Source organism: Epinephelus moara, chromosome 7 (assembly GCF_006386435.1).
Source record: "Epinephelus moara isolate mb chromosome 7, YSFRI_EMoa_1.0, whole genome shotgun sequence".
Taxonomy (NCBI): domain Eukaryota; kingdom Metazoa; phylum Chordata; class Actinopteri; order Perciformes; family Serranidae; genus Epinephelus; species Epinephelus moara.
In genome coordinates, this window is record NC_065512.1 from 22,382,691 (window position 1) to 22,406,704 (window position 24,014).

General features: G+C 41.1%; 3 protein-coding genes across 3 annotated transcripts; 2 read left to right on the top strand and 1 right to left on the bottom strand.

Annotated features, from left to right (window-relative positions):
• The first annotated feature begins 1,169 nt into the window (after positions 1-1,169).
• Positions 1,170-4,899, top strand: cytip (cytohesin 1 interacting protein). Its single transcript, XM_050048824.1, has 8 exons — positions 1,170-1,603; positions 1,941-1,990; positions 2,145-2,199; positions 2,333-2,435; positions 2,654-2,747; positions 2,871-2,937; positions 3,336-3,402; positions 3,626-4,899. The coding sequence occupies exons 1-8, from the start codon at positions 1,436-1,438 to the stop codon at positions 4,093-4,095; spliced, it is 1,074 nt and encodes a 357-aa protein (XP_049904781.1). The 5' UTR covers positions 1,170-1,435; the 3' UTR covers positions 4,096-4,899.
• A 1,986-nt stretch (positions 4,900-6,885) lies between these two features.
• On the top strand, positions 6,886-11,220 carry LOC126393202 (uncharacterized). Its single transcript, XM_050049162.1, has 2 exons — positions 6,886-7,632; positions 10,488-11,220. The coding sequence occupies exons 1-2, from the start codon at positions 7,095-7,097 to the stop codon at positions 10,880-10,882; spliced, it is 933 nt and encodes a 310-aa protein (XP_049905119.1). The 5' UTR covers positions 6,886-7,094; the 3' UTR covers positions 10,883-11,220.
• A 199-nt stretch (positions 11,221-11,419) lies between these two features.
• On the bottom strand, positions 11,420-20,345 carry LOC126393201 (polypeptide N-acetylgalactosaminyltransferase 5). Its single transcript, XM_050049161.1, is given in 11 exon segments — positions 11,420-12,243; positions 12,469-12,621; positions 12,999-13,079; positions 13,383-13,712; positions 14,862-14,979; positions 15,070-15,189; positions 15,292-15,427; positions 16,581-16,700; positions 19,248-19,414; positions 19,493-20,126; positions 20,129-20,345. Coding segments are annotated over 11 exon segments (2,076 nt in total). The 5' UTR covers positions 20,208-20,345; the 3' UTR covers positions 11,420-12,105.
• Positions 20,346-24,014: the final 3,669 nt, after the last annotated feature.

The following is a 24,014-nucleotide window of genomic DNA, read 5'->3' on the forward strand; positions in this document are numbered from 1 at the left end:
GATCTTACTTTTTAACAGAAAGGTCCTTCTCTGTATAGTGGAAAAAAGAAGCACTTTAAATGGACATAAATGATGGTGCACAAGTGCCACAAGCCATTACATTCCAGCTTGATCCCGCTCAATACTGGACCAATTTCAAAAATAGTCTCCATTAGTCACTTAGACACAAGGACATGGGAAAATTGTGACTGGGTTGAAAAATACCAAAGTTACTCTTTAAGAAATTGATGCTCATGAGAACAGAAAGACAAAATTTACAGGCTGTAACACTGGAAGATAAACCCTTGATCTGCTTTAGAAAGCATTTTAACTCAAACATAGGCAGCTAATATAGATGCATGAAAACTGTTCAAAAAATATAAATCTAGTCTTAAAACTTGAGCAGAAATTTGCATTCTGTTTTCTTTCTATTACAAAATCACTGATGATCGTGTATCCAATGCTTTTCTGTTGTCCTCCTCACTTTCCTCAAGCAGAAGAAGCGTGCATGCTTTCAGTGTAGAGAAATTTGCAATGTCCTGGTGAAATGGGATATCTGTGTTCCAGACGGTCCCGTGGTCGGTTGGCCAACGGCGGTGCTGAGGGTCAGTGGAGCAGAGGGGATTGCTGTGAGGCAATCTGCTCGTAAAGGAGTGTTTCAACAGGGTTCATATATACAGTATGAAGGCTCAAAGAGAAAAGACAATGTTCTCTGATATTCTGGTCACCAAAGAAGTGCAGTTGCTGTGCACAGTGAAAGATGATACTCTCTCCCTGTAGATTAAACAGTGCACCTTTTGTAGGCATGGGTGTGGTGGTGGGAGAAGGCTTGTGCACTGTGGTTTAGTTTTCTTTACCCATCAGCCATTGTCTCCCCGGCTGCCGGCCTGTGTGTGTGTGATCTCCCTTTTGAACACAACCATGTCTGATGCCTTCGATCCAATGACCCATGCTGTCTGTTTGGGGAGCGTGACACTGGCCCCGAGCTAAATCAGCCTTTTGTCTGTCCTCATAAGACAAGTCTCCCTGCTTGGCAGAACACAGGACTCAGGCTTAGACTGAGGCTAAGCCCATTGAGAAACTGAGAGTGAGAGAGGCTGGGAGCAGGTGCCGGTGGAGGCGTGAGGTGGCGGTTTCTCATGCATTACTGATTTCTGACAGACCATAAATCGAATCGCTTAGACTGCAAAAAGGGAAAGGGACTGTTTGAGGGGGAATAAAAAGAGAAAAACTCCGGCCTTTGCTTCTCAAAACAGCAGACCATCCCTTCTCAAGAAAGAAGTCAAAAGAGGCGAACAGGAAATTAGGTATGTGATGCAGATGCGGGTCCACCACAACCATCACATGACGTGGATTTCCGCTTTGACACATTTTGGCTGCACAGCGGGGCAGGGCCACACAATCACTGAAGAACTGCTGCAGCAGGACATGATGGTGCTTTGAGGACTACTCTACCATGCAGTCCACCATGAATTTCAATGGACTTCCACGCCAGGGCAGCCAAGAGAGTTACATTCTGGATAATACTCTGAGGAAGAAATGCTCCCTGTGGTACAGACGCTCACTGAGGGGAAACAATGATCGACACCGGCACAACACAGGCTCTCTGCCCAAAGTTTGCAAGGTGAGACAATAAGCCAAGTTGACATATATTTGGAAAATAACATGTAAACACACACACTTCTGCAAACTCTGTCATAGAAACTTGATTGGAGCTGAGATTTTTCTCACACAGTACTGTTTTATAATGAGAAGCAGTTTACTGATTTACCACCAACTAAGTACAGCAGCTCCCTGCAGCTGGCCTAAAAGCCTTTTAACAATTTTAATCTTTTGAGTTATTTAGCACTGTAGGATCAGCATGTTCTAACAGTGACTGACCTCTTTAGTTCCAGGAGAGGTTTAAACCATGAATTTATTATATTGTTTTAAAGAGGAACTCTGCAATTCTTCTTTTGCAGCCCAAACCAAGCCGCACCAACTCACTGGTTGATTACGCCGACCCACAAAGGTAAATACATCAAAATCTGATGTGCAGTTCAACTTCAGCCTTCCTACATTTCAAATTTATTGCATTTTTTTATGTTTTTGCAATAGATTTTGTATTAAAAGACAATTAAAGTCAGAAAAAATTAAGTATTTTTTGCTTTTCTTTTTTTGCAAAGGACCACAATTGTACTGGAAAAACAAGACAATGAAACATTTGGTTTTGAAATTCAGGTAATCACCTTTTAGAATTGTTAAAATCCCTTTTAATATCTGATTCTGGAGCAATTTTCATGCTCACTTCAAGTTTAAGAGGATCTTTTTGTGGAAAGGTATTGTTTTCCTAACAAATGGTCTCTTGTTGCAGACCTATGGCCTGCAGCTGAAGGACAGCTCTGCAGTGGAGATGTGCACGTTTGTGCGCCAAGTGCAGGAGGAAAGCGCTGCTGAGAGTGCTGGCCTGACCGCAGGTGAACCACCTACGCCTTCTTTACAGGCCCTGCACAGACTTTCATACACACACGAAACCGGCAGACCTTATCATGCCTTTCTGGTGCACATAGATTGACAGATACATCACTTTTTTATACACGCACACACCCATACTGATGCAATAATACCACGCAGAGCCATGGTGAGTTCTCGTAATTGATCAAGTTCCTGTTTTTTGATTCCTCATTTATCGCAGGAGACATTATTGTCACTATCAACGGGGTCAGCATTGAGGGGTCGTCTCATCAGCAGATCCTGGATCTGATTAAAGAATCAACCAACACTCTAAAGTGAGTAAAATGAATTAAAACTGGTTGTACATCGAAGCACAGCAGAGGATAAATCAGCTGCATAGCAGTACAAATGAAGGGTGTTGAAAGTGTGTGTAATTATGTGTTATTATGTGATTTCAGGATGGAGACTGTATGTGGAAACATAGTGAAGCAGATAGAGCTGGAGAAGAGGATGAACCAGCTCAAGGTGTGTCTCTTTAACCCTGCCCATGTTTGTTGTTGAGATACAGCAGCTCTGTGGTTGTGTTGCAGCCTACAGACAACTTTACTTAACCACACAAACCCAGCTATTTGTAATGAAAGAGCATAACTGCCACGCAGTTGTTAATTACAGGCTGACCTACTGTGTGAATCAGGTCATACTCAAATATTTCACAACTAAACCCACACAGCAGTAGAAATGTGTGCTCTCATACTCTGTAGATAAATGTTCTGAATGTATGAGCTGATAGAAGAGATGTCCACACAAGGACTATGCAGTATTTCACTTTGAGCTTTTCAGGCTTTCATCAGAGCATATGTATGAGTGTATACGCTATAAGAATTTTACTGGAAGTTAAACCATGTTGTTTCTTGCCCATACAGCAAACGCTTCATGAGAAGTTGGTGGAGCTGCAAGCCCTCTCATTACAGGAAAAGCGGCTAGTGCGAGGTGAGAGGGTTTTGCTCAGCTGTCAGACCACAGCACTTCCTTTCTCACAGCCATTGTCATGCTTCTAAAGCGGCACTGTTCATGTTGTGAATTCAAGTGTAAACTCCAATAAATCAAATAAAAGGAGTTCCCCAGAGAAATGAACACAGACTGACGAACATCCTGTTGCAAATTTCTCGCCAGCTGCAGCATTTCTCTAACAGAGACTCTGTTGTGTTTTCAGGTAACTTGAACAACAGCAGCCTCCACCTCTCAATGGGCTCCTCAGTAAGTCTGAGCTCCCCCTCAGGCCGCTGTGGCCGGCGTTTTTCTAGTGACAGTAGCTACAGGAGCGTGATGACAGATGACAGTGACCAGGCCAGTGTGTTTGGGGATCTGTTCTCTCCCAGCCCCTGCAGTGCAGCCAGCACCACGGATGACGGCTGCTTCTTCTCCAGAGATTTCCCCTCACAGGACTGCAGGTTCTCCTCCAGCTCCAGCCGTCATCACCAATCCCTCTGCCGCTCCAGCAGCTCCAGTTTGGCTGGCAGCAGCAGCTCCCTCTCTCCTTCCTGGGAGGAAACAAGGATCTCCTCCTTGTTCGGTACCCTGCCCCGTAAGAGCAGGAGAGGCAGCGTTCGTAAACACATCCTGAAGTTAATTCCTGGACTCCAGCGATCAGTTGAAGAGGAGGAGACGGGAACAAACACTTAGTGACTTGTTCACATGCTTTTGTTGCAGAAAGAAAAAGACTCTATAATGATACCCACACTTAAGGTTGGGTAAACCCTTTTGGCCTTCATGGGAACACAGAGACAATGGACATGTTGGCACTTGGCATTTGTCAAGGTCAAAGTTTACCCAAGAAGGTCCTCAGCCTCAGAGGTGAGCCTGGCTCACTGCTTGGCTCAGACTGGTGCCGGCACAAAAGCATTACGAAAACAATCTTCCTCTGTTTGAATGAATGTATGCAAACAAGATTGTAATGTACATAGATGAGATTATGCATCCTACTAGCTTGAATTAAAACAGACATTTTCCCATGCCATAATCATAGTGGGATGAGCATTAATGAGAATAGTCTGAACTGCAGTAGCTGTATTCATGTAGCACCTTGAGTTTTTAGACCTTCGTGACCTAAAACACACAACAACCATTCATTTTTCAGGTCAGGTAGACATTTAAAGAGTACCTCTGTCACATTCAGGTGCTGAAAACCAAAACCAAAGCTCTACTCAGTATAGATGTCTGCTCAGTTCAAAACAGGATGTGGGCAAAGGAGGTACTACTTAACCGTTTTCATTTCCATCATTATTTTCAGGCCGTCTACAACTTTCAGTGTTGGTTCAGAAACACTGACACTGTTTCTTGTACATTGTGAAAGTGCTTAAATGTGTTTTTTCAATTTCAGCAGCATGAAAATACAGCTTTTTGGGAGAATGTCATGATTTATTTTTTGATATCAAATCAGGAAAATCTGTATAAAAAAGCTTTAAAAAATGGTAATAAACTTGTGAAGTCTTACAAACCCTTCCTGTGTTTTCTGTTAGACACCAGATAATAACACACACTCATTCTAAAGTTACACACTTACGTCAGAGTGAGCTACATTGAGGATTTCTGTTTATGATGAAGGTTTACACACAATATTATTTTGGGTAATGCACACTAGCTTGTAAATATAAAGCTACAACACTTGAGAATAGAAACCTCACGTTTCCTGTAAAAAGTCTCACTTCTTTGGTTTCCTGCTGCTGCTGCTGTCACTGCTGCAGAGAGAGAGCTACAGAGGGGCATCATCACATTAGCACATTATAATAAAGTAAACTGTTTTCCCTCACTCGATGATAACTATTCACAAAAATGATTTTATTTTAAAGTAGCAAAACTGAAAGAGTGGAGAGAAATCATTGTAAAAAAGATCACCACCTCTTTTTTTTACTGTTTTGTGTTATGAAACAGGAAATAAAATGGTTCAGTGCTTCTTATGAAAAGAATTATTATGAAAAATTGTTTTGCATGCAGTGTTACATGGAAGCACTGAGAGGCAAATGCAGTAAGAAAAAAACACGCTGACCAATTTCCTGTGTCTGATCTAAATTGTGTTCATGACTTAAGAACAGGTCAAGGTTTTGCCAGGATAATTTGTCTGACTTTCCTTACAATAAATAAATAAAATCGGTGAAACAGGTGGGAGAGTTGTTTGACAGTTTGCTACATCATTATTATTATCATTTTATTTTTTGTCGGAATAATTTCTGTGTTTCTTGTTGTAATACTCCTTTCAGCCACAAGAGGCTGAAGTGCACCCTATCCTGTGTTCTGAAGGCTGTCACGTCTCTTTTCCAGGTTTAGTTTTTCCAGTTTTAATTTCTCCATGCACTCTAAACACATGCCAACTTGCTAGCACACAATATATGTATCTTTTTAGAATATAGGGTAGTGGTGCATTTCAGCCTCTTGTGGCCAGAATGAGCACAAACACATAAAAAAGGTCACCAAAACTTTTTTTCATGTGTTATAACCGATGAAAAACGAAGTTCTTTGGGTGCCCACTGGCTCACCTGGTGGAGTGGGTGCCCCATGTACAAAGACTGTCAGACAGAGAAAACAATTTAGCTCAGACTTAGACAATGGATCGCCAGATATTTTGTCTCACTTGCCCCTCAGGACTTCCGTAGAATTCACATCCTTTAATTAAGTAATGGTACTAAAACAACACGTAAAATAAAGGTCCTGCATTCAAAATCCTATTTAAGTAAAAGAACAGAAGTATTATCAACCAGCAAAAGGTGCTGAAGATGCAAAAAAAGGTGGTTCTGCTGTAAAATTAGTCCTATGTCACATTATTAGATTGTCACTATCAAGCATCAGCGTGTTAGCAGGGTTTTTACTGGTGTAGCTTTTTTAGGTGGATCAATCTTAAACTACTTCATACACAGTTATGTAGTTCAGTCTTGTGGCTTCCAACCTAGGGGTCAGGCCCCTCCAAAGCATCACAGGATAAATCTAAGGGGTCGTGACATGAGTAATGGGGAAGGAAAAATCCACAAATCTTTACAACTCTTTGTATTTTTGTGAAATACTGGAGAGTGATACCTCTTTGTAGCTCGAACAGTGCTGATGTGTGTTGATAATGCTGTAAGCTTCCAAACTGTTATATCAGCATTTTACTTAAGATGCAATGGTATTTATGTTCACTTAAAACTCAAGACATGAACAGGGCTTAGCTTCTGCACATGTGCAAAACCACTGTTGGCTCAATCGATGAAATACAGTGAAGAAAAACCTATAGGAGAATGTTAATCCAGACTCACGACGTAACAGAATGAAGGTGGTCACCCAGCAGAGATTATCACAGAATGAGTACAATCACTTCATATACAGATGCCAGAGTCACAAAGAGTCTTTGTTGGGGCCTCAACAAAACCCCTGTTCTTCTGTGATTCAACACGCACACAGAATTACATGGTACTAGCACTAGAGAGCACACTAGAGAGCTTGACCTGACACTGCTGACTGAAGCGCAGGATGGATTCTGTCTTCACTCTCTGACAATGTAGGATAAGTAGTATTCTGGTAACACACTGGAGCAGACGATGTGACGATGAGAAGTCTGAAGTTGCTTAAACTTTAATTCAGTTTGCAAAAAACTACTAAGCGCATTGAAGCTTGACTATATTCAGTATCACAGGAGAAAGAAAAACAGGCAGATGGAGATGGAGACGACCACAATGCCTCCAAGGAACCCGAGGCCCACAATAGACGAAGATGCACTGGCATCCCAGGTGCTGGAGATCATTGGTGGGATCACTCAAGAGGCTCTCCAGACCCCAGAGGAACCTGATGTGTGGCTAATGGAGGAGGGAGATGACTCTGTGTTCTACAGTGATGAGGAGCAAGCTCACCAGGACAGAAAGTCAAACACATCTTGCGGATTTGGTGCCAATGAGCATGAGCATCTTGTCAACAGTGTGGCAGCTGATGAGGATGATACAGGGGGAGAAGAAGAATCCATTATTGAGGAAGAAGTCACAGAGTTGGAGGAAGAAATGACTCAGCAGGTTACTGTGACTGAACAAGAAGAGGAAGAGCTCCAGAGACCTAAAACTGAGCCTAAGGATCAGTCAGATCCTGCAGATCCAGGGGCACAGGCTATAACTCCAGAGACGTCTGTGAGTGCATGTGGAGAATCACGAAACTGCCCAGCTGCTGACATGCAAACACAGCAGAATATATCAGCAGAAAAAGGTAAGTGCAGGACATTTTTCAAGGTGTTTTTCCACATATATATCACATGAAACTATACAAATATATTTTAATGCTGTTAAACTAGTGTGTTCACATTTTTTTTTTAACAAACTCTAATACTGTTCAATGCCATGCAAAACACTGAACTTTGCTCCTGACTCCTCACCTTCTCCCCTCTCTTTCTACTCCTCCCTTCTGTACCTACCTCTCCATCATTCAACTCCTTCCTCTGCAGATGAAGTATTTTCAAGAACAACAAAGTTGCAGGAATACTATTAATTGTAGTTGAAAAATGTAACAACTGTATTACTCCTTAGATGTTACTTGATTTTTCCAGATTTTATTTACCTGCCAGGGTCTCCTATTATAGAGGGACTGGCAAGATATTCTTGAGCTGCACAACATTTCATGCATTCTGTCAGCCATCTTGGTTTTGAGGGATTTGTGTTACACTAACAACACCTGGCCAGTGGGTGGCAGTGTATGTCAGTGTATGTCCATGTATGTCCAATGGCTTTCTAAATAGCTGTCCACTGTAGTGACCACTATACCTGAAAGGGATAAAGTCCATCAGGGGCGGAGTCAGGTGTTGTAAACTTTCAGGGCTCTGCCCAAATCTAGGGGGGTCTGAGAGAGATTTTTTTCCCATTTACAGCAGCTATATGAACGCTTTTATCCAAGACATCTGAGATAATAGAATTCCTAAAAATCTGTACATCATTTGGGAAAAATGATAGTTACCAAGAAAAAAAAACATCCTGTGGAGCCTACATCCTGTTTTTTATCTAATTGCTGTCCTACTGTCTCCATCACTCTGAAACCGTAACACAATAAATAGGCTATTGAGGATGATTAACTTTACTCATGCCACCTAAACAGATGCAAAAATCGTCTGATGATACTGCATTTTGTCAGGTAGGTTATATTAAATAGGGGCCCATAAGCTATCAGTCTGATGATGATAAAGCTTCTGGAGGTGAGGGCCAATATTCTTGGCTGATCAGGTGTAGCCAGATATCCACATCAAGATTTCCTCCTCTGTGCGCTGGTCATCTCCATAACCCAATATTTGCATATGAATGCAGATAAATTTTAAAAAGCTAATAAAAAGCAAACTTGTCAATAGCCAATAGATGAAATCCACTGGGTTCAGAGATTGCATTTCAGCTAATGCATTTCATCTCTCCAGAAAGACTGTTCACCTGCTGTTCAAATGTGACTGGTCAATACTAAACTTCTGATACCAGAATCTTTCCCTGTCATCTACAGATTCTGCATACATATGCAGATATATGTTTATAGAGATAACTTATCTTGGACCTGTTTTTGTTATACTATGCTGGAGTAGACTTCACAGAATAAAAGTTTAGTTGACAAATATGCTTCATTTGAATCCATGCTATTATGATCTGGGCTGCTCTAACTGCAAATCAAGGATCCCTAACAATGGCAAGTAAATGTGGTTTTCAGTGCTCTTAAATGAATAGAGAGCAACAGAGGAACATTTATTAATCAGTTATATTAGATGTATTTAGGAAATAGCATTGTTTCTGGGCTTTAAATCATTCAGGGCTGGAGACCCCAAAGCCACCCGTCCACCCTGCACCTGTTATTGTGCAGGGAAATTGATTGATCAAGAGGGTATTCTTTTGGTTTTAAGCAGAGGTGGGACAAAGTCATTGTTTTGCAAGTCACAAGTAAGATTCAAGTCCTCGCACTCAAGTCTCAAGTCAAGCTCCAAGTCAAGACTGACAAGTCCCAAGTCAAGTGTTTGGGTCCTCAACTTTGATTTTCAATTCTTAAAAAAGTCATAATGAGCGCTTGACTAAATGTAATGTCATTTTAACAACAGAGAGACAATAAATGTACAAAAATCAAGAATGCTTTCTAAAATTTGTATTTATATGTTAAAACAAGTTTATTAAAACAAGGACAACTGAACTTAGTAAAATAAGGGAGTTCTGATGCTGCACCTTCATACCATGTAGCATTACTAATGAATAGCACAACAGAATGAATTTTGTAATTTTCTGTCCTGTCTTGTTGTATTTATCATATCTTAAATTGGCAAAATATCTTTATCCTCCCAAATTTGTAAGGATTTTTATGCCAGACTATTCTTCCTTTAACCCTTTGAAACTTTTCTTGAGCAGCTTTCAGACACCTTTTGCAAGTATTTAAACCTTTGAGCCCTGAGCAAACTGGTGCAATACCTTTCAAAAAGCATGGGGAAAAAGACAATGAGCAACTTGGTAAGAAAAGTCCCACAAATTGCAAGAAAATAACAGATTTAGAAAATTACAGGTAAAAAAACATTATTACGTAAAGTTATGGTATAGAATTATTGTAATTTTTAAGCACTTTTCCAGGTCATTTCCTTGTTTGATTGCTTTTAATTTTCTATTTTTTCTTAACTAATTTTCTTGTCTTAAATTTTCTCTTTTTACTAATTTCTTGCAATTATTTGGGGTCATTTCTTCTTTCGTTGCTCATAGCCTTCTTCCCATGTTTTGGTAAGAAATCAAGTCAATTTGGTTTCAAAAGGTTAAAGTGATATTGAATATTTCCCCCGTGTTTTACATCTAAAGGAAATAAAAAATTAAGGTAAATTAATTGATATGAGGCACACCTTTTAAATAAGATCTTTGGGTTTGGGGAAGGTTTTGAGTATTTTTCAAGTCAAAAGGCTCAAGTTCAAGTGAAGTCATGCGATACTGGTGTTACAGTCCAAGTCAAGTTGCACTCTTCTTGGATTTTGTCATGTCAAGTCTAAAGTCATCAAATTTGTGACTTGAGTCCATACCTCTGATGTTTACAGAATACAAAACAGATTTATCTCTTCCTTTTCTCTTTAGCAAATCTACCAACTGAGAAGAAAGAAGTGACACCAAACCTTGAACCCTCTGACATCACCAATGAGGAGAGTGACACAAGAATGAAAGGGGAAGCAGACGTCCCAGAGCAGATGTCCAGTGCTGAACTCCAGATACCAGGTGACAGGCAGCTTCAGGTGGACCACAAGCCAGAGCAGGACCACAACTTCCATGTCCCCGTGGGGTTTCATCAAAAGCCCAATCCAGGCTACTCCACTCTGCCTCTGCCGAAGAAATCCGGTGGCAGCGCCAGCTCCCAGAAATCCTTCAACCACCTCTCTTCCTCCAAATACAGCACCGTGTCCTATCGCAGGATCCGCAGAGGCAACACCCGCCAGAAGATAGAGGCATTTGAGCACATGATTATGAATTTGTAGGATGGTTTTAAAGGAAAATAAAAAACTGCCATAACACAAAAAAAGAGCATACAGGAAACTGATTGCACATCTACAGTTTACATATTTATTTGTTCTAAAATCTTGTACATGGTATTGGAAAATCTCTGATGTAACTCCAGGTTTCATAAAATCTTTCAAATGAAGAGTGACATTTATATCTTCTGTGTAGCATCTGATTGAAGAGCAATGCCTAAAAACCATCCCACGTCTAGGATGTACTTCATGTTTTTCATTTGATTGTCTGAGGATGAAAGCATCTTGTTATGTAAGGCAGGTATTTGAGCAGCAGATTACACAAATAAGACGCTCAGGGCTTTATAATCCTATAATAACTACGACGCTGTTTGGTATTAGAGCTTCAGTGTTTTCAGGTGATTTACTGAACACACACACTAACATGTCCCAATGACTGGTGGATAAGGACAAAAACAATAAAGAAAAACATGGTATTAAATCTTTATCTGTCATTTTATTTTTATTTTCTTAAGAAAATGTATTTGATAACAGGCCACAAAATCATGATATCACAGCACAGGTTTATTTTATATTCCGAGCAAACACTTCCCTCTAGTGTCAAGAAAAAAAATCATACAAAGGAGACAGTCTGTACAACACCTACACCTAAATTATGCAGCATTTAAAATCATTGAAGCAGCTGTTTCACCCATGTGCCTCTTCAAACGTAAAAATATGTGACACCTACAATAGATGTCTCACCGAAAATATGTGATATGTTTAATACAAATGTATACAATGTACATTACATGCAATTTAACTTATGATTCGGTCCCAGTAGAGAAAAACAAAAAGGAAAAATCACTTTTTTACGTTTCATATCTAAGAGGCACAGTTAATCTTTGGCAGTGAGACGATATGTTGCTCTCAATTTGGAGTGTTCTTGCGCAGACGTTCACCTGAATCCCTTTAGCAAACTCCAGTCCAAATCTTCCTAAACAGAGAGAAGACACTCTCTTTCCTCTGGCACTTAAAACTCAAGGTCAGTCCATGCTGATATGATACAAAGAGAATTAGAAGCATTGCACATCCCCACACCCTGTGCGTTACACCACACGTCACTGTCACCAAAGCGCTTCCCACCTCCTCCGGACAGTCGTGTGCTGAGTCTGGACCGCAGACCGTGCTGTAGTGTGAGGCCACTGAAGGTCTCTATAGTGCATGTTTGACACGTTTCAGTCTCATCACTAAGCGTGGTAGTGTGTGAACTGCCACTTTTGGAAGGCGTTTCTGGTTTCACACGGATTGAGGTGGAGAGTGTCGCCCTGAGGCCCCGCCTCCAGGCACATGTGGTTGGAAACGTACTCTGCTATGAGGTGCTCCGCCTTCACAAAGACAAAACAGGAAACATGATTAGCAAACAAAGCGTTGGCCTCCGAGCACTCTTTGATTGTACTTCATTAATTCCCAGCTGAGAGCAACTTTTTGAAGCAGGCGTGTCCTGTTGTTTTAAATACAGAGACTGAGAGCCTCTAAAATGATAGAGCTGAGAATGGAAAGGAAAATAAAGACAGTACCCAAAACAAACAGCACGCCCAAAGTCAACCTACCAGAGCGGAGTTGGAGGATTTGTGAAACCAACGGTGTTCGGGCTTGGTGTTGTCACATAATTGTAAAATGAAGCCGTCGCCCTTGCCGTGGGGAGCGACACATAGATCTTGCTGGCGAACGTGCCTCATCCAGGTGTAATTAAAGTGCTGACTCTGAATACGAGAGAGAGAGAGAGAGAGAGAGAGAGAGAGAGAGAGAGACGGGAGGGTGACAAGGGTGTAATTATGCTCCATGAAAACTGACAGATTTTGAAGGATGGCTCAGTGGGGCTGCTCTGAATCCAAAAAGACCACATTTAGAAAGGCCTGGTCCCGTCTTGGACTCCACCCTTGTTTATTGTGGCGTCATTCCTGTCTTGAACTTGATTGCATTCCTCCTGATCTGGGTCTATTCCTGGATATATATCTCTGTTGTGCCCCCACCCATAATTACAACAAAGGCCAAAATTCCTCATTATCTGCATTTTTTCCTGTGAAAAACTAAACACTTGCTGTTTATTTTCAAATAATCTGTGAAATAAAATACCCACCTGCTTGCTGAGATCACACGTCTCAAACGACAAGGAGCCTTTCTGCAGACTGAGGCATTTTCTTAAACCACGATTAAAAACCTACAAGGACAAATTAGATGACAAGAACTTTACTGGAGAGAAAAAACAGCAATGCAAACATTTGGGTGCTCATTCGAGTCGCACATGACAATGAGCCTTGTTGCTGTCCGTCAATGAATCCCGATAGAAAGCTGTCAGCTATTCTTTGTTCCAAAGGAGCACAATCGCAGTCTGTGTTTGAGCCGATTCTGTTAAGAGCTTCTCAGCAGAGATAACAATAGCTTCATAGAGGGAAAGCAAACAAGCGTTCACTTTTAAAAGATCCTTTAGTGAAATGCAAACAAAGCTTATTCATGTACATACCAGGCCTTCGGCTTTAGCTAAAGGAGCATTCATTTCTGGATACACGTTCTCCAGGTACCACTTGAAGCTCTTGCATTTGAGCCTCTTCCTCAGCTCGATCTGCTCGGTGAGGTTGCCGATGTTAATGGTCTTTTTATCCAGCAGGTGGTGGTAGCCGTGGCCGTAGAAGAGGTCCTTGTACTCGTCCAGCCAGACCTCTGCCACCCTCGCCAGGTTACGCTCCACTGTCTTCTGCCTGTCTTTGGGGAACTTGTAAGGATTCTGTCCACGGAAGATGTGTCCCACTCGAGAGCAGGGGATAATCTCTATTTCCCCTCCACACATCCAGATCTGTTCAAATGGCAAAATACAGGACCAGTGAGTCATGTGAGAGATGTTCAGGGGAGTTTCCAAACACCTGTTGACAATATTCCTGTATTAATTGACTGATTCAAAGTCCCACTCCCCTGAGTGGGGTCGGATAAGCTTGACAATAAGACACTTGGCGACACCGGTTGCTGTGAAGCGTCAATGCTAACCACTACACCACTGTGCTACCTACAGTACTGGTCTTCTTCCAAATCTCTTTATCGTTATCACAGAAATAAGGAGGAAGCAAACCTGGCTGATGTTAGTGATGTGACATTAGGGTAACTCCTTTTGATGTAGCTTTACGTTAGCTAGCTACTTAGCTTGTGTTTTGCTAACATCAGCTTACTTAAGATGCGAATAATGTTAAGTTATTTGTAGAGTGTCGCTTGTACATGCCCTCCAGCCACATTTTTTAACCATCTTCACAATTTGGTTTTCTTTTCAACAGAGACGCACCTAACACATAGGATATCCCACAGCCAAAACACATGGCACAAGACATCTGCAGGCCTGCAGCGGAGCGTGACCATTATAATCAACTGAAGCTGCTGCACTGACCACGGAAGTTGCCCTTTATCCCATGGGTGCTGCTCAATGCTATTTTTACATGGCTGTTCTAGTTTTTTTTTTTCCCTTTCATGCGGCTCTGCTTTCCTTCAACAGGTGAAACTACATACAACTGAATAAAAAACAAGTACAATCTGTGTAAAAGTGATTATAACGAATACCTTATTGTACCAAAGGCAATGTGACGCAGCAGTGCATCCTTGCGGGTACTTTTACATTTCAAATTAAAATACATAAATCAAATCAGTGATCCCATTAATTAATTCAGTATGTATTAATATAGTCTGCATGCTTCCAAACCATCCATAACCATTTGGCAAAACTCACACACAATGAAGCTGGCAGCAGTTACATGCTGCAAGAGCGGACTCTGTGTAGCAGGTAAAAAACCTCGCTCCCCTCCCCCTACTTGACACATCCCATCATTGCCTCATGTATTTTGGCTATAAATGTAACAGGAAAGGGGAGAGCTGACTAAGGTTCTGCTGGGTGCTTGCTCAACTGTTATTGGATCAAAGAGTGAAAAGGGGCTTAGGAAGGTCAACTAGATGTGTGTTATACCTTAAAAGAAATCTCCATGTTCTCCCCACCCCATACGTCCAGGCCAGAATCATAGGCACCAAGCTCATAGAAGTATTTTTTGTCTATGGAGAACAGGCCTCCGGCCATAACTGGACATCTGTAAGATGAAAATTAATACATTAAAATGCAGTAGAAGTAATATAAAATCATATGAAAATATGAATATGAAAATGGACTGTTTAGGTACTTTATGGGATCTGAGATGCTCATGTTGTTCTTCTTAATGTACTCGTCTGACAGTGCGCTCCAGCCAAACACCAAAGGCCATTTGAAAATACCTCTTTGGAAGTTGTCAACCAGCATATAACTGAGGAGAAAGAGCCAGAACAGAACATCAGAATTACTTTTCCCACTATAATACAGTAGAAAACATGATGACATCACATGTACTGCTTGTTGAGTGCGTCACCTCATGTCCTTATCACTGATGACTTCAATAACTGGGCAGGGCACCTTCTTGCGATCCAGATAAACTCTCTCAAGCAGCGGCTCCAGCCAGCCCACGTTACACTCAATGTGGGAGTCAAGGAAGGTGAGTACCTCACCTACAGTGTGTAAAAGCAAAGCAAACATCCTGCTGTGGTTAAACAAATAACCACAACTACATTTTAACAGTGTAACCTGCATAGCAGCCCAGAGCTCTCTGAAATGCAGTTGCTCATTTAAATATGTAAATAACACGCATAAGGAGTACATGGCAAATATCCAGGAGAGCAGGTGCATGTTTGTGTTGGTTTCTACTGGTAAATAATGTGCAGTGCAACTCAGTAGGACCTGCTCTAATGTTTCAGTGCTGCATTTGATACGAGACTATTATCCCATAGATGAACTTTCACTCTTATGTGTCAGTGCATGCACATGTCTACTAATACATGTGCTGTGATGCAAATGGAGGTGAATCAAATCCGCAAGCGGTTTGGCTTTGCAAGATACAGAGGCTGGGTCACAGACTTTGTGTACTTTTGACCTATTTAAAATCCATTTGCCTGCATCTGTCTCAGGTTTCACGAACAGAGAAGAGTTTATCGTAGACAAATATGTTATTCATTAAAGTAGAAAGCGAAGATTTGACTCTCAATGTGGGCATTTTTGACTGACTGAGAAAAGCTGTTCTAACTTACAGCAAATGGATGTTCACCTCAAAAAGTTGCTCTTTTATCACATTATCTAAAACCCACAACATTTTTTAACCCCCCCATTAAACAGTATCATAATCCCTCAACCAAGATTAACTTACTTTACATGAGTGTTAAAAGGACATTTACAGCTCCAGACTTGATCTGTTTACATGCTTCTGCTTATCTGATTAGCTCAGTGCTGAATAAACATGGCCTATATAAACAGTATGTCATTTTTCTAAACTGTACTTCTATCCATGTCATATCGATGAGCATGATACAATACTCCATACAGTTATAATCCTGTGCAGCAAGACAACACACACCTCAAATTACAGCAGTGTTCTTTCAAAACTTGCACACAATTATGAAGCAACGCTGCAGTTTGGATAATGGGAGAAAATGACTCACTGGGAGATGTCAAATAAACACAGGAGCAGCAATTACATTTAGCCATTCCCCAAAGGACATGCTTGTGTCTGACCGCATGATTTGACACACTCATGTATACACCCTTCATCCATGCCTCCATCCCCTCTCTACATATGTGCATATATATAAACTATACATTAAAGGTTACCTTTGGCTACAGCGGCTCCGGCCAGCCTGGCCCTGATCAGGCCCTGCCGCTCCTTCAGGCGGATGATTCGTACTTTGGGAAACTGGGACATGTATGTATCTAACTGCTCCTTCAGATAGTCTGTTGGAAGAAAATATTACACATGATTTTACAACACTGACAGCAGACAAAAGCGCATACAGCTTGAAAAGCCAGACACCAAATAATGGGCAGATCTTTAATAACAGCTAAGGGCTTTTGGAGTCACTTTCTATTGGCATATTAACTGAAATAATTTGCATTAAAATGTTAGTTGCTGCGTATTACGTAAAAGCTCCAACATGTCACGAGCAGTCAAACAGCTGAGGGCTGTTCTGGGTGCATTAAATAGAGCCTGACTCATAAATTGGCTCCCTGATCTGATCATCTTATCAAAGACACATCAGCACTGGCACATGAGTCGGCTGATAAGTGACATCAAACTGCAGTACACAAATACCAAATATTGTTGTTTACAGTAATTTTGAAACAGTGTCATAAATAAATAGCTTGTCCATCAGAGAGTGCGGTCAAGTTTATCATCAGCTGTAAAATGTCTCGCTCAGTGTGTTTTGTCACAACTCCTTTGTCTTAAATAGCTACAAACTAGTCCATACCCATTGGTAGCTTTGTCACTTTCTACCTATACCAATCCTCAATGCCTATGTGCAGTTTCACATAGATTGACCACGTCAGTGAGTAGAAAAATGTGGGACAGACAGAATGACTGACTGACAGAATGACACTGACAGTTTCCATGATTATGTACAGCATACCATACCATGACTTAGTCATACCAAAAATTAGAAAAAACAAACAAACATTCAGCCACAGGGGGAGCCACAGCGATCGGTCGCATTTTAGCCATTTTTAAGCATTTTCTGTTGTTATAGCGCCACCCAGTTGGTGGTTTTCAAAAAATTCAAAATGGCGGAAAATCTATATAACCGGAAGTTATGGGTTCTTGAGGCAAATTTGTTCCTCATGAGGAGAGGCATCTCTGTGCAAAGTTTCATGTCTCTACGACATACGAGGCATGAGATATGCCCATTCAAAGTTTGCAATTTCAGTTGGTTGCTTTTGCGCCCACCTTTGGCCAATTGATGTAATATTGCTTCATTCGCATCCTCCCATGACCCTCTACCACTGTGCCAAATTTCACATGGATTGACCAAGTCAGTGAGGAGAAAAACGTGGAACAGACACACCCACAGACAGAGTTTCCATCATTATATAGTAAGATACGGGATAGTTTTTAGTAACGTTTGTTTTATACCATCTCCAGATCTCCAACATGCCAGAATTGTGCTATATTTTTTAATACTAATGAACTTCATTGAAGCTTACACTGGTCTACACTTCGCTGCATGTGTGTTCTCAAAGTAAGAAATGTATGGGTTTATGTGAAATAATAATAATGCTAACATTTTGTATATTGTTATCAATTTTGCCTAAAAACAAAATCCAGTTTTGGCAAGACTCTAATTTTGAAAAACAAAAAAGTATATAAAAAACAAGTATTATATAAGTATACCAGGGCTGTCAATCCATTAAAATGTTTAATCGCGATTAATCGCATTGTCCCTTGTTAACTCGTGATTAATTGCAAATTAATGTACCTTAAAGGGATATTTTTTAAGTTTTTAATACTCTTATCGACATGGGAGTGGACAAATATGCTTTCTTTATGCAAATGTGTGTTTATTATTATTGCAACAATCCAAAACAATAACATATGCTGTCCAGAATATTCTCCAGATTAACCTCAAAGGTGATCCATGCTTGAAAATATGCTGAAAACATATCATGGCAAACTCAGGCCCAACAAGCAACAACAGATGGACATATTGATCTGAATGTAACGTTACACTTGTTAAGGTTAACTAAACATCCCGTTTTTTAAGCAGCTCGACGTGCTCTGCTGGTAACTCAATTTACATTGACTGTCAATGAAAATAACTTTGGTCTTGTTGAGAGAACCATCTGGCTTTGAAACTAAACTTCCCATTCAAAAACCACTTTCTTTATCCAATTCTGTTCACAGTTTGTTTCTGCTTGCTATCCACAACGTTACTGCTGCATCGCTTCCCTGTTTCCCAAACTACGGGGTGGGCCGAGGGTCATAATCATAAAAAGGTGCATGTGTCAATCGCGCTTAAAAAATTAGTGGCATTAAAAGGAATTTGCTTTAACTCGTTATCAATGCATTAACTTTGACAGCATAGTAGAAGTGTCAGGGAGAGGTCTTAAGTCACACAATGTTTACCAAGTGTACATTAATTAAAATATGATAAAGTAACTAAAGCATTAACAGGCAGCAGCAATTAATATAGTCAGAAAAATAATGCCTAATCATTAGACACATTGTGATTATTAATACTGAATATATTCAATTTTAGGCCATAAACAAGCAAGTGTATCAACTTGAGCACATCTCTGCACATAATGCCTGTAAATATATCTCTTTTTGGCACACTGTGCACCGCAGACCAGCCAGAAGGAATAACACACGTCTGATAATAAAAGCCTAGTGCTCTGTGTTATCATTTTTATCAGTTTTCTGGTGCTCTAGTTGTTGCTGTAGTCAATTTTTGTCCCCCTGAGGAGACCCATTCAAGGTAACACACTCTACCGGTGAAGCATTATTACCTTTGGTGCTGAAATCATCCACCAGAATGATCTCTTCGAGGAGGTGTGGTGGCGATCTGTTGAGCACACTGTGCACAGAGCGAAGCAGCGTGGACCACACTTCATCCACAAAACAGAAAATCACACTGGTGGAGGGCAGGTTATCATGGACCAGGTTCTGCGCACACCTGGAACATCACAGCAAAAGCAACTCAGTTTGGTAGTCAAAGCACTTTGAGAGATAAAATATGCAGAACAGGACTCACATATCAGGCCTGGTGTCTGGGATGGCACGGTCGACCGGGATCTTGTCGCTCAGGTAGACATTAAAATGGCCTTCGTCCCATCTCTTCTTCACTTCAATATCTTCATTAAAGGCCACAACTGCTGCCTGACCAAACTGGCCCACTGCGTTGGCATCTCTTGGTGCGTTCGTCACATCCAGAGCGAGCACTTTGTGGACACCTGGTTTTCTGATGGCAGTGGCGTTATCCTTGGAGCCCTCTACTACTTGGAGCTTGATTGCAGGTTTGGGGGTTTCCTTCGCTGCCTTTAGGTCATGTTTCTCCTCTGTTTTATTACCTAAAACCTTTTGTTCTACATCCTTGATTTGAGGTTTAGATGTTGTGTTACCAGGGTGTGGAAGCTGACTCACTTTTGTCCCAGTCTTGGTCTCAGGGTCATCCTTGCCTTTTGAATCAGCTTTGTCCTGAGCGTTTTGTACAATGTCTCCAGTTTTGACGGGTGGCAGGGGAGCATGTTTGTTTTCCTGAGCACCAGGAGGCACTAGGGTTGCATTCAGCACTACTACAGGTAACACCACTTTAATAGAGCCATCCATAGCTCTACTTTTCTCTACTTTTGTCCCATTCACATCCAGGTTTACGGCTTTTTTCTGTGCAGGAACATCCTGCTTTGGTGTGACATGCTGTAAGGCAGGTCCATCTTTATGTTCATTAGCAGCAGGTTTAGGGTGGTCATCTCCTTGGTTATGAAAAGAGTCCACTTTGTTATCCTCTAAAATTTGATTCTGTATCTTACCTCCATGTCTGTACACTTGGGCCAGTTTGACGCTTGAGCTAAGTGGTCCTTTCCCAGCATGTGTAACATCAAAGTCCACCCTCTGAACTGGGTGCTTGAACCCCCTTCTCATCCCCTGGGTAACCCTGAACTGCTGCTGTTTAAAAATCTCCCTCTCTCTTATCACCCTCTCCTTCAGCAGCTGACTGTTCACATCGTTTATTGATAACTTGAGTGCTGCCATGTCGAGCAGCAGCCAAATGACAGAGGCTATGAACACAAACGCGAGTACCCTCCCACTCCCCCTCAAGTATCTCCTCACCTTCATCATTCTCGGCTTTTTTAAAAAAGGAAATCCACGCGAAAACATACAAAACGTCAAAGTATCATACTGTGTGGGCCACTTCTGAGCTGTGGGCAAAGTTTTCTTGTCTTTGGAGAAGTTAGCTGCCTGCGTGGCATGCTAGAAATATTACACGAAGCAGAAGCGGTAGTCGGTGTTGCCATTCATGGATCACAGCAGTGTCGGACACAACTGTAGCCGAGCACAAAGGTACAATGTGAGGTTATTTTCACATACCGTGTCACTCCATTCACCTCCAACCGTTGGGGGACATTGTGTCCGTGCCGCAAAAACTTCTTCGTCACTAAAAGAAAGTTAGCTAAAGTTGTCGGGTTGTTCGCAGAGTCTCCACGCCACAACGTTGACTGACACACGGTTTTGTATGAGGACGTAGCGACCACCAACTTCCACCCTGTCAGTAAACTCTGATTGGACAGATTGGCAGGACAATCTCGGCCTACGCGGAGCTAACGGCAAGCTAGCCGGAAAAAGCTAGAGCGGTACCGGAAGTTTGGTGTCTACCCTTCAAAATAAAGCGCTCAACATGCAGCCATTAAAACAGGGAGTAGCAAATCTGAAATATGCAACACTCAAAGTAGCACACACTTCTTGTCCCACAAAATAATAAATAAATAAATAAAAAACGAAATTAAATAAAAATTAAATTAAATAACATAAAAAAAATATGATTTCAGCTTATTTTCAACCCCACTCAATATCTTTATGAGTCAAATTGGCAGCAACAACAACTGTGTCTCAGCCACATTCATCCCTTTTTAGTGTGTCCTATTTATGATTTATGTTTTCATCTATGCTACTACTTGTGTTTTCTCTATTTGCAGGAGTCTATTTATCCTAAATGTTGTGTATGTGTTGTGAAACTAGTGANTCGACCCCACTCAATATCTTTATGAGTCAAATTGGCAGCAACAACAACTGTGTCTCAGCCATATTCATCCCTTTTTAGTGTGTCCTATTTATGGTTGTTTTCATCTATGCTACTACTTGTGTTTTCTCTATTTGCAGGAGTCTATTTATCCTAAATGTTGTGTATGTGTTGTGAAACTAGTGAAGATGTTTCCTTACTTTGTGTTTTCTGAAGTTACAGTGAGTTGAGGTCTCAAGGTCACCTTATATTACTCCCTTGGGCAAGATACTGAACCCCAAATTGCTCCTGATGGCAGTTTCATCGGTGTATGAGAGCTTGTACGGTAGCCTCAGCCACCAGTGTGTGACTATGTGTACGGTAGCCTCAGCCACCAGTGTGTGACTGTGTGTGTGAATGCGTGAATGTCACATGTAGTGTTAAAGAGCTTTGAGTGGTTGGAAGACTAGAAAAGTGCTTTACAAGTGCAATCCATTTACCATTTACTATAAACTAAAGGTGCTACATTATTAAAAGTCAGATTTCTTTAAAAAAAATTATAAAGCAGGTATAGGTGATACATAAATACTGTGATTGTATCAAAATGCTCAATTAAAAGAGAAATGCTCGCAGTCCTTAATCAGAAACTGTGCCTTTAAACGAGCCGTTAAGACTCATATCACAACTATACTATATAAAGCTAGAAACTGCTGCCACCGTGACATTACCGTTATTCCCTGGCTACAGTGACGGTGCCTAGATGCCAAGCATGCAGATGTAGAAAACCTGAAAATACTGACAAGAGAGAGCAGACTGGGAAGGGTGGCTCAAAGAGACAGATGCTAAATTGGAGCATTTCAGACAGAGGGTGAACAAAGATATACTCAGGCAGATGGTATGAAAAAAATGTGCTTGCTAAACATTACATCATGCTAACAAGTTCTAGTAGAAACCAGAAATACAAGTATGAACCTGAAAATGAGCATAACATGGGACCTTTAACTTGGTCAGGAGCCTCTGACCAACTCATCAGTGTTGGGGAGTAGTTAGGCTACATGTAGTTCAGTTAGTTAGTATTTGCTTAGTAGTTAACTACTTTGGGTCATGTAGTTTTTCTGTAGTTTAATAATTACTATTTTTTTTTTTTGCCATGCAGTACAGTACAATACTACAGCTCACTGGTCAGGCTTGTCATTTAATGACCACGTGATATTTGATTAAAATCACCTCTGGTTTGCAACCAAGATGTCTGTGAATAAATACCACGAATTTCCTCCCCAAATTTCCACCCCAGTAACTGCTCCCTATCCTCTCTTTGAAACACATACTCAGGCTGCCAAGGTGACGACTGCCCTGCCATAGTCCCAAATCAAACTCACCTTCACTTTGCGAAGTAGTTATACCATCATGTAACGATATGTAATTCCAGATTTAGATTGTGATCCTGTGATGTAGTTTGGTTGTAGCTGAATGACCTCTCATTGTGACATATCTAGGCTAGTAGTTTAGTAAACTACACTGCAAATCACATGGTCCTTCTTGAGAGTCTGCTGGTTGCCATGCTAATGCAGATATCTAAACTTTCCACAATACTGATAATCTCTACTATGGGTGCTGGTATGTCTTTCAAATTTGGGGGGCACATGAAATGTTCTGGGGGTTTGTCTCCAAGAAATTTTATGCATCAAACATTAAATTTCTTGCATCCTAGTGAATTTTTCTGCACTGATTTGTGCCTGTTTTGTATTGGTTTATAGGAGAAAAGGTTTCCGTTTATAATGGCTACTTTTAATGTTTTTATTAAGATGGGGGATCCTAATGATAAGGGCAGTGAGACCTTCAGACCAAGTGTTTTGTGTCCCTGGCTCTATAATGAGAACTTTACTGTGTAGGTCTAAACCGGAAGCGACTTCTTAACTCGTTAGTTTTAAAAACTTGACATTACGTCGGCAGAAAGTAAAGCCACCGGCGTCAAACTGGAAGCTATATTTAAAGCTGAATGTGCAGCCTGACAGTGACTGATAGGGCCGGGTATAAAATTCCTGAGTCAATGGTGTGTGTGTGTGTGTGTGTGTGTGTGTGTGTATGTGTGTGTGTATGTGTGTGTGTGTGCACTCTGTGTTTAGAAAAGCTCTGACGTCACAAGTTAATACTTCTTTTCCAGTGTCTCAAACCAGTCAGACCTGCACGGTCAACAATGCAGGTCACACACCTTAAATGTGGCTCAACTTGATTTACCTCTGCGATTGATGTGGAATGTGTGTGTGCAGTCACACTCAGTGCAGGTGAGTTTTATCAATGTGCACCACATGCAAAAACATTAAGAGACCCAGAGTCGCCACAATTACAACGTATATGGTTAAATGTAGCTGCAGCTGTTTCAACCATGAAGTGAATAATCATTTGGGCTGGCCTAGTCCACAGAATGTCTATAGGGATTCTTTCTATTGTGTCCTTCTTCTTTTATTACCTTCCTATGTGTATGACCACAAACATATACTTCAAGATATGATTCACGTGTTTTGTGACCCACAGCTTTGAAAGTCCACATATTCAATAT

Bases quoted from the DNA above. Each gene is read 5' to 3' on its own strand.
- cytip (XM_050048824.1), top strand. From the start codon at position 1,436: ATGCAGTCCACCATGAATTTCAATGGACTTCCACGCCAGGGCAGCCAA. The intron at 2,200-2,332 runs GTAATCACCTTT...CTCTTGTTGCAG, and splicing joins CATTTGGTTTTGAAATTCAG to ACCTATGGCCTGCAGCTGAA. The intron at 2,938-3,335 runs GTGTGTCTCTTT...TTGCCCATACAG, and splicing joins AGAGGATGAACCAGCTCAAG to CAAACGCTTCATGAGAAGTT.
- LOC126393202 (XM_050049162.1), top strand. From the start codon at position 7,095: ATGGAGATGGAGACGACCACAATGCCTCCAAGGAACCCGAGGCCCACA. The intron at 7,633-10,487 runs GTAAGTGCAGGA...TTTTCTCTTTAG, and splicing joins GAATATATCAGCAGAAAAAG to CAAATCTACCAACTGAGAAG.